This window comes from Cheilinus undulatus, linkage group 1, assembly GCF_018320785.1.
Source record: "Cheilinus undulatus linkage group 1, ASM1832078v1, whole genome shotgun sequence".
NCBI lineage: Eukaryota > Metazoa > Chordata > Actinopteri > Labriformes > Labridae > Cheilinus > Cheilinus undulatus.
Genome location: NC_054865.1, coordinates 13,887,958 through 13,901,186, shown reverse-complemented (window position 1 = coordinate 13,901,186; position 13,229 = coordinate 13,887,958). Strand labels below are relative to the sequence as shown.

Here is a 13,229-nt window from a genome sequence, read left to right as displayed (position 1 = left end):
GCAAAAATCTGCCAATACTCAAGACTCCACTTGAGGCTGGCTACAGAAACCCTGGAAATTCACACCCAAACAAAAATGTCTGTTTTATTAGCAGAAAAAAAAAAAAAAAAAACGTGTCTGCAGGCTGGTTTACAGCTTATTTCTTTATGAGAACACGCTTTACAGGGATGAATGTCTCTATAACCTTACCTGTTTGATTCTGGATGGATATGAAATATTCATAATAGAGTGCATGGCTGAGGTGAGCCCCAATGATGGGCTTTAACAGTCCAGGGTTTCACAGACTTGGTCTATGTTATTTTACAGCCAGTGCTTAGTTCATTAGCTTGATGTTAGCACATAAGAGAATATGCCAATAACTGACTAAAACAGTTAGCATTGATGAGGTCATTTCCAGTATCTAATAAATGTGCACATGACTCACAAATCCCAGTGACACAGTGAGAATAAAAATATAATGTAGTGTTTTTAAAAATCCTTTTCAACCTTTTTTCAATTAAATGAAGCAGAAAAAAAACAAGTAATGTCATGTTCAAACTGATCAACTTTAATCTTTTTGGAAATATGCACTCATTCTGAATTTAATGTCTGCAACATGTTCCAAAATAGATGAGACAGGACCATGTTTACCACTATGTTACATCATCTCTTCTTCTAACAACCCTGTGTAAACATCTGGGGACTGAAGACACTAACTGTTGAAGTACTGAAAGTTGAATTCTTCCCATTCTTGTTTGATGCACATCCTTAGTTGCTCAACTTCAGGGGTTTCCATTCTGGGCCTTATATTACACCATACCTTTCAAAGGGAGACTAGTCTGGACTGAATGCAGGCCAGTCTAGTATCTGTAATTTTTTAAGCTATACTGTTGTAACTTGTTTAGAATAGAGCTTTGCATTATTTTGATGAAAAAAGTAGGGACGTCCCTGAAAAGATGCCATTGATGGAAGCATATGCGGCTGCAAAATCCTTATGGACCTCTCAGTATTAATGAATATTTCGCAGATGTGCAAGTTACCAATGCCATGGGCACTAAAAAGACCCACAATATCATTTATGCTAGCTGTGTAACTTTGTGCACTGTTTAGCAATTTAAGATGTAAAGTATATGGGAAAAAAACAATTGGCTACACCTGTTAATTACTGAATTCAGGTGTCTTAATCAGACCTGTTGCCACAGATGTATAACACTGACCTCCTAGTCATGCAGTCTCCATTTGCAAACATTTGTGATACTAAATGAGTTGTTCTGAAGAGCTCATTGACTCAAGTGTGCATATGTGATGAATGCCAAGTTTGCTAGAAGACAGTTTCCACAGTCAACTTAAAGTGATATTATTAGGAAGTTGAATGAGGCAGAAGACCACATAAAATCACAGAGCGGGGTTGATGACTGCTAAGGCGAATGGTGTGTTTAAGTTGCTAGCACTCTCATGATTTCATGTTGAAGACTTCTCGACTTCCACTGGCATTAATGTGAGAACCAAAACTGTTGTGGAAGGGCTTTCCTTGGCCAAGCAGCAGCATGCAAGCCTCACATCACCAAGCCCAATGCCAAGCCTTAGATGGAATGGTGTAAACCACACCAACACTGGACTGTGGAGGTTTGGAAACATGTTCTGTGGAGTGATGAATCATGTTTCTCTTTTTTTTTTTCTTTTTTTTGCAGTCAGATGGATAAGTCTGGACTTGGTGGATGCCAGGAGACTGTTACCTGCCTGACTGCGCTGTGCCAACTGTGTAGATTGGTTGAGGATGTATAATGGTATGGGGCTGATTTTCAGGGTTTGGGCTATGCCTTTTATCACCGGTGAAGACCAATCTTAATGCTTCAGCATATAAAGACATTTTGGACAACGCTATGCCTCCAACTTTTTGTCAACAGTCTGGGGAAGGCCTTTGTTGTATTCCATCATGATTATGCCTCAGTGCACAAAGCAAGGACTATAAAGACATGGTTTGATGAGTTCAGTGTGAAAGAACTTGACTGGCTCACACAGAGCCCTGACCTCAACCCCACTGAGTACCTTTGGGATGAACTAGAACAGAGATTGTGAGATAGGCCTTCTTTTCTAAATTTAGTGCCTGACCTCATAAATGCTCTACCGAATGAATGGGCACAATGGATAATGTAAATCCGACTGGAATTGAGAGAATTCAACTTAAAAACTACAACAGTCAGTGTCTTCATTCCCCAGCTACTAGTAGTTGCAGATGTTGTTTGATAAAAGTTATGGAACAAGGAGGTAAACATGCCGCTGTCCCAACTTTTTTGAAACATGTTGCAGGCATAAAATTCATAGTGTGCATACTTTCAGAAAACAATAAAGTTTATCAGTTTTAACATCATATAACTTGCCTTTGTGCTATATTCAATTGGATATTGGTTCAAATGGATTTGTAAGTCTCTGTATTATTTTTCTATTCATGTTTTATAAAATGTCCTTACCTTTTTAGTTTTCAGGTTTTTATTTTAACACAGAATTACTGCTTTCACACACATATGTGTCAGGGTAAATTACAAAGTTGCACAGACCTTGTATTTGTTGTGTTTAAAATCAGGTTTTGTGGGAGAAGTGTACGGTTAGTCAGGGTGGCTACTGAGTTGCACCGGGACAGTTCTGCTTTTGGCCCCACTAGTCGCTCTAAGGAGAAGTAACCCAGGTGTAAGTTCATACTTTGTTCTAAAAGGAGATTTATATCTCCTGCCTGAAGGACTAAAAGAAAAACATATTAGGTTATATGAGTCCACAGTGCTGTAGAGCGGCTATTGTTTGAGACAGCAGCAGGACAAAGGCTCTGCAGCATTTGCATTGTGGTTAATTACAGTCCCTCTAAAATGGGAAACTCATCTTTGAATGCAGAGAATGTTACTTGACGGCTGGTAATTTCCCTGTCAATCAGATTACTCTCTAATCAGAGAAGCAGTTTGAGCTATTTTATGACATTTCCAGAGACAATAGGCTGCACAGGGGAGGAAATGTAATTACCATCAGAGCATGTGCTGAAAAATTAATAAGTTAATTTGCAGCACCAGCAGAGAGTGTCAACAGAAAGGGAAAATGCCTGGAGATGTACATCCATAGCGTCCGTATGGAGGAAGCCCTGAAGACAAGATGTTGCAAAGTCAATCTGTCATTCCTCCATAGTCCTTAGCAGTTCTGCTCCAGTAGGGAGTGTTTGAATTGGTGACAAATCTCCCCCTGTCCTGCAGCATGATGCATTGCAAACAGCCACAATAGATTGTACTCTACAACAGCAAGCGCGCAACAAAGAGAAAAATGTCAGGCCTCTTTGATAAATATTGGCTGTGAATACAGTCTGTCCCAAATCTTCCCGGGGCTAAACCACAGGGTGAACTTATGTAAGAGCTGACATACATGCTGTAATTCACAGTCTGGATATTAGAGGCACATTATGACACTTACCAAATCATTGCTTTATCGTTGCTGAGGGTAATGTATATTTTTTTTCCTTGTCTCTTTCCGCTTAGATCAAGGCTGAGTGTTCATGTGGGCTGGAGGGTTTATTCTTGCTAATTGGCTACATCAATTTCACTTGGTTGTGACTCTGCAACACCTCATTGCTTTCTAAATGTACCTGCATAATTTCCCTGTTCTGCTTGATAAAGGATATTTTCTTCTTGTTGTGAATTATTCTCTGAGACTGCCACTGTCATTAATACAAGGTATATTTCAGTCTCCAGCACGAGTCCATCAAAGCTGCCATGAGAGACTTTACTATTCAGAAGAAAAAAACAGATTTTTCCTGGCTCCAAGCTCTCAGATTTTACAAGCAACATGATAAAAATAAATATTTCTTTTCCTGGACCTCGTTGTTCTTTGCCTAGAGATAGATTCTGTGTAGTAAAACTAAAAGTCAGCCAAAAGACATTAGCCAGCAGTAAATAACCACGTTAACAACCGGTCCAATCCTGTAATGCAAGAGGCAGTTTCTCATTTGGTATAGTCTAACTAGAGATGTGCACAACTAACCAACTAAAGCCTGTTTCAGACTGGGCTAGTGGCGGCCACATCTCCACAGTGTTACAGCCTGTGTTTCATTTATGCTTACATGCTGACAAGTCAGGGCTTCTGAACTTCCTGCTCGAGTGTCATGTCTCAGACACCTGATATGCATGCCTCACATGCTGAGAATCATAAGAATTGAGGGCTCAGGTTTTTTTTTTTTTTTTTTTTTTTCTCTGTGATCTGCAGACATCTCTTGGCCAAAATAGACAAGAAAAAGATAAATATAGAGCCATATTCATCTTGTTTAAGCAGATAGGTATCTGTACATGGGCATAATATGTTTGCAATTTGCTTTTTGATGACTCTGATGTAGGCCACAAGCCAAAAAATGCTAGTCTTATAGTTTCTCTCTAAAGTTTTACTATTGGTAAAGATTTCTGTTTCAAGAAGGCTCTACAACTCTGATGTAAACAAGCACGGTGAATAGTGTACATCATCCTAAAGAAGATAGACATCTGGCAGTAATTTAGCATTAACCACATCCAGCACAGTTATGTGAAGGAGGACTGAAGGCTGTCAGTGCTAGCACTGCTAATGTTAGCCACACACTCTGTAAAGTCTTATTTACAACTGGAAAAGCTAAAATGTACTTTTGTAGTTGAGTTGTATAAGGTACTCAGTAATAGTAGTGGCAGAAGTACTGGTGGCAAAAAGACCCTGGTCATACCAGCAGGGAGGTTTGGCCACGCAGTGTAACAGACGGGCACAGTTGCTCTGAGTATTTTAGTGGGTTTAAAGTAAAATTGGAGCAAAAAACAATGTTGGCTCAAGCGTATGCTATATCAAACATTTTTTAAGCATTTAATTGTTCTATTTTGTAACGCAAGCTTTAGCCAATTGCTAATCACTTTTCTGCATATCTGGTTAGTTTTTTTGCATCTCTAGGCTTCAACAGAGACAAAAACAACAAACTGAAAAAAACTAATTATTTCTGTTTCTTATTACTTCCTGTTTGAAGGGGCAATGCACACTGAAATGTCACTATTCTTGCTAATTACCCTTACTTCAAAATACTTAAACATCCCTACAAACCCCTACAATGTCTACTTCCAGCCACAATGATGTAAAATAAGTCCCTTACTGCTCCTTTAATGTCTCATTTCCCTTTAAAAACTCACAAACAGCTCACTGGACGAGTCAAAAGTCACCTGATCAAATAGTACGCTTTAAAATGTCTCCTTATTTCCCTTTCAATCCATTACTAATTCCTTTTTCTGTGGTTAGATTCATCGCATAATATTTCATCCACTCAAAGTTCCTTATTATATTTCAAAATAAAAGCAGATCTGTATACAATTAGGAAGCCTTCAGCCCTTAGTTAAAGCCAGTCAAATAAAAAATGAAACACAATTTAAAGCTGATTGAAAACTAATGAAATTCAGAAATGGAAAAAAAAAATGATATTAACTGCAGTTAACCACAGAAAAGTATGTCTGACAGCCCTAATTGAAACCTAATCATTTAGTCTGAGTTTAAATTTTTGTATTTTTGTTTAACAAAGTAGATGATAGTTTGGACATCCCTAGTTGCATCTTTCATAGTCTGTGTATTCACAGCCTTTACTCCCTTATCTAGCTTTGCAATCAATCTGTAATATTTCTTGTAATCTTTAACAAATGGTGTTGCACATCCTCTGTGCATTTGCTTAAACTTTTGAATTCCATCCACAAATTTTCCAACTGTTGTGAAATATGCCCATAGTGCATTAACCTTCAAAACACATTAGTATAATTATCATTAGGATGAGGGTTTCTGTAGTCTTTGTTGCTGTTTGTTTCATCACTTTAATTCTCATTTTGTCTTCCAAGACTTCCAACCTGCTGCTAGAGTGTTATCTGCTGTTTAGATGGTAATTTGCTTTAAAAAGAATTCTAAAAAAAAAAAAAAAATTAAAAATTGAAGTGGCCACTATTACTGCTTGGAATGGAGTGTCGTCTGCTCCAGGAGAGAGCAACGTGCATCATTATCCAATCATCTGAAAAACAATTATCACATGGAAAAAGGTGGTCTATTCAAGCTGCAGGATTTCTGTTCTGCTCCCTCTGCTCTGCCATTGTTGGCTCCATACTGCTCCCTTGCTTTCAACCCATCAACACCACCCCAGCATGCACCCCTGTCGGCTCCAAATGGGGATTTAGGGAACTATTCCACCACTCCTACGCACGTGTAGGATAAGTGATGAGGTCAGAGCCGAGACGCCATGGAAAAATCTTTGCTTAAAGAAATCTGAATGTCATGGCTCTGACGAAATATTGAAAAAGCCACCGGATCCCTTGAGTTTATGTTGGTATTTTCTGAGTGACATATGCCACATTTTGCAGGTGTAATTAATATAAACATGTTTATATTAAACATGAGTTCTGCTGATAAAAGAAAAACAATCAGGCCCCATTTAATTTAAATGTATTTGCAAATACAAATAATGTCTGTATGAATCTAAATCATAGTGACAGCGTTGGCACAGTTTTTCATCCATTATTACCTCTGGCTGGTGTTTACTCTCACTTTGGCCCCTCAACTTCACAGTCAGCACTGTGTTTGAAATCGAACTGACTGCTGACTATCTCCACCAGCTCGTCTCAGAATAAATACTGCAGACATTGATGTATGCCTCACAAAATAATTGACTGGCAGACGCCTCACAATGAAGCTGTCAACTGAACAAATGTCACTTCATCACTTTGAGTTAATACCACCTTTTTCAAACTCTGCTGTCTGTCCCTATACTGGACTATTAATCGTACCAGCCTGTGTGAAACTATGCACCATGATCAGGAGTAGGATTTCACTGCAGCTGATGTATAAATCATTGGGACTGACTTATTGGTGCAACAACAGAGAAACAAATTGTAACATTTGAAGCTTTAGGTCAGAGCATTAATGAGGAGGGAAGAAACAGGCCTGCTGATGAATATTGCTGTGGTGGTGGATTGCGCGTGTGACTCAGTGCAGATGTTCATGCTAAATTCAACACTTTGCAAACCTTTACTGACCCTGCATTAATGTTGAATAAACATCATGACACATTATCTTAGTCACAGCAGCCTCATGGCTCTAGCTGAGAGAGGATCTGTTTGTTTTTCCACCTCTTTGATTCAGACTGAAATAAATGAGTTTTCTCTAGCACTGCGTAAGTGAACACATCTCCTAATCAGAGGTATGGATGGCATCAAATTCATGTTACTCTTTGTAATAACCAAGCAGGGCCTTTAACCTACTAAGATAGATAGCATAAAATGTCACATTTTGAGTTTATATGCCTACAATATCCAAAATTCACTCTCGTTCATTGTGTAGTGCAAGCAGTCATTTCATCCTGGAGGATACAGCATACACAACAGACGGAGCTGGTAGCACCACTTTTTAACAGCTTTTTGAAGGCTGAACATAATGCTTCAGCATACCAAGACATTTTGGACAATACTATCCCTCCAACTTAGTGGCAACAGTTTAAAGAAGACCCTTTTCTATTCCAACATGATTGTACCCTAGTGTTTATAGCAAGGACTATAAAGACATCAACCCCATTAAACTAGAATGGAGATTGTGAGTTAGGCCTTCTTGTCTAACATCAGTGCCTGACCTCAGAATTGCTCTACAAAATGAATGTGCACAAATTCCCACAAAAACACTCCAAAATCATGTGGAAAGTCCTTCAAGAAGAGTGTAGGCTGTTACAGCTGCAAAAGGGGAACCAACTCCATATTAAAGTACATGTATTTGAATGCAGTGTCATTAAAGTTCCTGTTGGTGTAATGGTCAGGCGGCCAAATACTTTTTAGTGTAACAATATTTTCAAAGTTGGACATTTTGGTAATTCCTTAAGGAGCTAAATATGCCGGATTCTTGGAAAAGCATCATAAATTTACCCCTTACGGGATAATGAAGTTTAATAAAAAAATGATGGATGTTTATCTGCCTACTTCGTCCAGTGCATCATAGATTTTTTTCCTCACTTTCAAAAAACTCCAACCACATATTCGTGACCCACCCTTTGGGTCTCACCCCACCAGTTCAGAATCCCTGTTCTAGCTGGTTTTCACAAGCTATTTTATAAGGGTGTGAATCTCTCCTTTGCAAGATGATTACTTTTGACTATTAATTAAAATGTTAAACAATTCAATCTGATTCAATTCAATATGGTACAATGCACTGCAAACTGATTAACAAAATAACATGTTCAGCTATAAAAACCAGAGAAAAGGGATGACAACAGTATAGTTCAAAAATAAGACATCTTTCATTTGTCATCTAAAAAAGAGAACAATAGCAGGCCTCCTGTAAAAAAAAACAAAAAAAAAAAAACATTCTGACATGGTGGTTTTTTTAAGTCGTCATCACACACTCTTGCCAACGTGTCTCCCCCTGTGATTAGTTCCAGGGGACAAATTTAAAACTTGTTTTAAAATCTCTTCTGTACTGTTCACTTCATTGGCTTTATAAAATCCTGCTAACACTTAAAACAAAATATTTAATCCCCCAAGTGGCACAAATTAAAGTCAATTTAATAATAAAATGAGATTTGGATAAACACTGTGACAGAGCTCTGTGTGTCTGCTTGTACAAGAGAATAATGAGTTCAAATAATAAAATCAAAACAGTGATTAAAGACGTTGTTTTTCTTCCTTCATAGTAATTTCATTGTGATTGTGAAGATTTAGTCTGCATGTCATTAGGGCATTGTTTTCTCCATTCACTCTGTGTCCGGCATTTTTTGTTTGTTTCTGTTCTTCAATCATATCCAGCTTGGTGAGATGTCTGTTTTATATCATTGCACAAAAATGTATTGATTACATCACCAAATCACTGAATCTAAACACATCGTGTTATGGTCGTAAGCCCCAGGTTAAACAGACTGTAGATTTTGCGTTAACATAAGACTTCTGCAAGTTCTGCATGAGAAAAAATGTGATATTTGTGTCTTTTTGAGCTGCTAATTAGCATTAGCACCTTAGCTAAACCTGTCCTGCTATCGTTACAGGTGAGAAGTGTACTTCTGTTGTACTGATTCACTTTTCTCCAAAGTGTAGGGACAGGTGGACATTTGGAAAATGTTCCTCCAGTCATACCAAGCCCACATGGTTTGGTTTCTTAGGGAGAGAACAGTAAGATGCTTCAGTGATGTGCTGTGTAACATCTAGATATCTTGAGAGCAAAAAGTCCAAAAAAAGATTTTTCATTCTGGGCAGTGTACAGATTACAATGAACACATTTCACCACTCAGCCTGTGCAGTCCTGTCATGATAAGGCCGTCCTGATGTTCCCAAGCCGGGCAGCGACAGAGCATCGTGCTCCACCTACCTCTGTAGCTTTTTGAAAGGAAGTGTCTCTTCAACAAAAACTGAACCCCAAGAGGTGTATTTATTCTAAAGGTAGCCAAGGTTTCTGTTCTATGGATGAATTTCCCATGTTGACAGAGAAAACATGTTTCCGCCCAACCTTGCGTCGCTGTATGCTCCCAGAATGCTTTGCCTGTAGCCAAGGCTATCCAAAAGGGTGATAAAGGGGAGAGCTTTCTGGGGCCAAATTGGTGGCCCATGAGGGTCAGCACACCATGGTCCATTGTAAAGTTAGGCTGTGATAACAGTTTTTTGTTCTTTCACCTGAATAATATCTATCTTTTGAAATGTATTTCTGTCTTATTATATTGCCTTCTTTAAATGTAAACCCATTTCCTTACAACAGAATAAAAAAGTTGATTAAAAAGGCAAAAATGGGCAAAGGCGGTGCAAAGGTTTTGAAAAGTAGCAGAAATGGGTGAAAATGGAAAAAAATGTTTTTTAAGTGTCAAAAATGGATTAATAGAGGCAAAAAGTAGGCAGAAAGTGACAAAAAATAGTAGAAAAAAATGGTAGAAAGGCAAAAATGGGTTAAATGTGGCAAAAATGGTTATAGCAAATAGTTGATTGCAGTTAAACTTGGCAAATGGGCTTAAAAAGTGTTGGAAAGGTGTTAATAGCAGCAAAAATGAGTTAAAAGTGGGCAGGGAAGATGTGGGAAGGGTTAAAGAGTGGAAAAATGTCTTAATATTGGCAGAAATTGGTGGAGAAGGAGAAGAAAAGGGATTAAAAATGGACCAAAATGGGTTAAAAGAGGCTAAATGGATGGAAAAGTTGTTGAAATTGGATTTCAAAAGTATCAAAAATGGGTTGAAGTGCCAAAATTAGTTAAAAGTGACAACTGTCATAACAAATTGTGGACTGCAGTTAAACTTGGCAAAAATGGGCTGCAAAAGTGGCGAAAAGGGTTTAATAGTGGCAAAAACATGGTTACAACATGCAATGATATGTGGAAAGTGGCAAAAATGAGTCAAAAGTGGCAACAGCTGGCAGAAAAATTGGTGGAAGGGGATTCAAAGTAGCAAAAACGGTTAAAAAGTGTCATAATGAGTGGAGAAGGTGGTAAAATGGGATCATAAATGGGAAAAAAAATGGGTTAAAAGAAGCAAAATGATTGGGAAAGGTGGTAAAATGGGATTTAAAAAGTATTGAAATTGGTTTAAACTGGCAAATGGTCCAAAAAAGTGGTGAAAGGGGGTCAAATCTGACAAAAAAGTGGTCCAAAGTGGCAAAAATGGGAAAAAATGTGTAAAAGCAATAAAGAGTGGCAAATAATATTGTCTTTGGTTAAAAGGGGTTAAAAAGTGTTACAAGTAAAAGACTTTAACATCAGATAATAATCTGTCACACTTTCAGCCCTAAAATGAAGTAACTGTTTGGCAGGACACACACTAGCACTGATCCAACACACATACAGAGCTGGCTCTTGCTATTTTGGTGCCCAGGGTAAAATGACAATTTGGTTTGTTCTCCCTCTGTGTGTGAATTTTATCCATTAAACTGAAATGTTGTTAAATACACATTTTCACTACCACTGCCTGCATGTACTACTGTATAGTGTGCATCAATAGACATTAGCTATTCAAACAACATGTGTTTTATAACCCCGCTGTTTATCTCTACTGAAAAAAAAAATTAACAGACATGACTTGCAGGGCTTTTATAGCCACTCAAGGATCTGCAGATTTCTGGACCTCTAAATGGGCTTCATTTAGGGTTGTTGCTTTAAAAAAGTCTCACAGAGCCGCTCACATGGCAGTAAACATTCTCAGTAACACATTTAACCTCACTGTAAACTGTGAATGATGCTTTAATGTCACACTTCCTTTACCATATCAAAATGTCCTTCATTGTGGCTACCCCTCTATAAAATCGATATTTAATTCAGCACCATGCTTCAGTTATTCATTACTGATGCAAGCACTAATCAAAGCAAGGGGAACTATAACGCAATGTTGATTTCAACTAAAGCAATCCCTTTTAAATGAAATCCCGTGCAGTCACACAGTGTTAGAATCTGTGTTTGAGCAGTATATTTTCATATAAGTCATTGATGTCTTGTTATATTTGTCCACATCGCGTATGCTCCTCTGGCAAAGTCACTACATCTAATTTAAACAAAAGGCGTTAGAGATCCCTAATGTCCCACCATTGACCTTGATTATATTAAACTGTAAAGCTCTGTGAGAGATTAGTTAAACAAATTAGTCAGAATGAGCAAATATTATGTGTCAACATACAGACCTTAACAAAGCAAATGGCCAGCATTAATATGAACTATAAGGGAATAATGTTTTCTAATTAAAATGCAAATTCAAGCCTCAGGGTGCACGAAGAATGGGAAGGTAATCTTTAAGGAGAAGCAGCAGTGAGTTTGAAATGTTTGCATTTGGTCAACAGTTATTCTGTCCATGTTGGGTTTAAATACAGTGCTTTGAAAAAGTTTTTTGTGAGGATTTCATTTGCTAAGGGAAAAAAGCCATCCAAACCTTGCCCTATGTAAAAAAAGGAGTAACTGCTGTCTAAACCTAATAACTGTCTGTGCCACCCTTAGTAGCAAAAACAGAATTGTTTTAATTCAGCCACACTGGAGGGTTTTCCAAGGTCATGTCACAGCATCTCAATTGGATTTAAGTCCAGATTTTGACTAGGCAACACTCAGACCTTCATTTTCTTAAGCTATTCAGAGGTGGACCCGCTGCTTTGCTTGGACCATTACCTGCTGCGTAACCCAAGTGTGCTTAAGACTGAAGTTGCGAACTGATACAGGTCTTTAGATGCTGTTCTGGGTTCTTTTGTGACCTCCTGGATGAGTCTTAGATGCCCTCTTCAAGCACTTTTGGTAGACTGGCCTCTCCTGGAAATGTTCACCACTGTTGCAAGTTTTCTTCATTTGTGGATAATGGCTCTTATTGTAGGTTTGCTTGATTCCCAAAGTATTAGAATTGTCATTGACTGAAAGATGTCAATGGCTTTGTTTTTCATCTGTTCTTAAATTTCTTCAGAATGCAGCGTGATGTGTTGCTTTCTGAGATCTTTTAGTCTACTTTACTTTGTCAGACAGGTTCTATTTAATGGGATTTCTTGATTTAACAGGTCTAGCAGTAATCATGTATGCAGTGCCTGTTTAAGATCATGTCACAGTCTCTTAGATTTAAGCCCGGACCCTGACTGGGCCACTTCAAAAACTTAATTTTTTATCTTTATTTATTTATTTATTTTTATTTTTGTATTTTTTTTTAGCCATTCAGAGGTGGACTTGCTGGTGTGTTTCGGATCATTATCCTCATAATGATCCCAGGTGCACTTGAGCCTGATGTCACAAATTGATAGTCGGACATTCTCCTTCAGGATTTCCTGGCATCATGTGAAAACCGCATTCTGTTTTTACCCAGGTTATCTTTGTCCAATATAATAATTTCACTGATGATCTGAAGCGTTTAAGTGTGACAAAAAATAACATAACATTTAATAACAGGAGAAATCAAACTCACATTGTACGTTGAGCTGGATGGAGGAGTTGGTCATCCCCACCACGTTTTCAGCGATGCAGGTCAGCTGGAAGTTGTTGTCATCACGGCTGATGTTGAACAGAGTCAGGTTGATGGAGTGGATGTTTGGCCAGTACACATTAGACTGTGGAAATAGACACACAAAAGAGAGATATTCATTTATATGGAGGACAAACGGCCTGCACAAATCTTTTCACAAGGCTTTGAATATGTAATTCATGAAAATATGTTATTGTTTTTATAAAATGTGAGAAAGAATATAATAAAGTGGAGGAACACATGCTGGAAATTACTGCAGTTATCTGTCTGATTTTACTACTTTGGGGCTGATTTGCAGCATGAACAT

The 13,229-nt window shown here is 38.1% G+C and overlaps 1 protein-coding gene across 1 annotated transcript in view; it reads right to left on the bottom strand.

Annotated features, from left to right (window-relative positions):
• The window catches only part of ntrk3b (neurotrophic tyrosine kinase, receptor, type 3b), a 420,803-nt gene that overhangs the window by 192,041 nt on the left and 215,533 nt on the right, over positions 1 to 13,229 (bottom strand). The window contains exon 7 of the mRNA XM_041788625.1: positions 12,866 to 13,007. Coding sequence (XP_041644559.1) covers positions 12,866 to 13,007 — 142 coding nt within the window. The remainder of the gene's footprint in view (positions 1 to 12,865; positions 13,008 to 13,229) is intronic.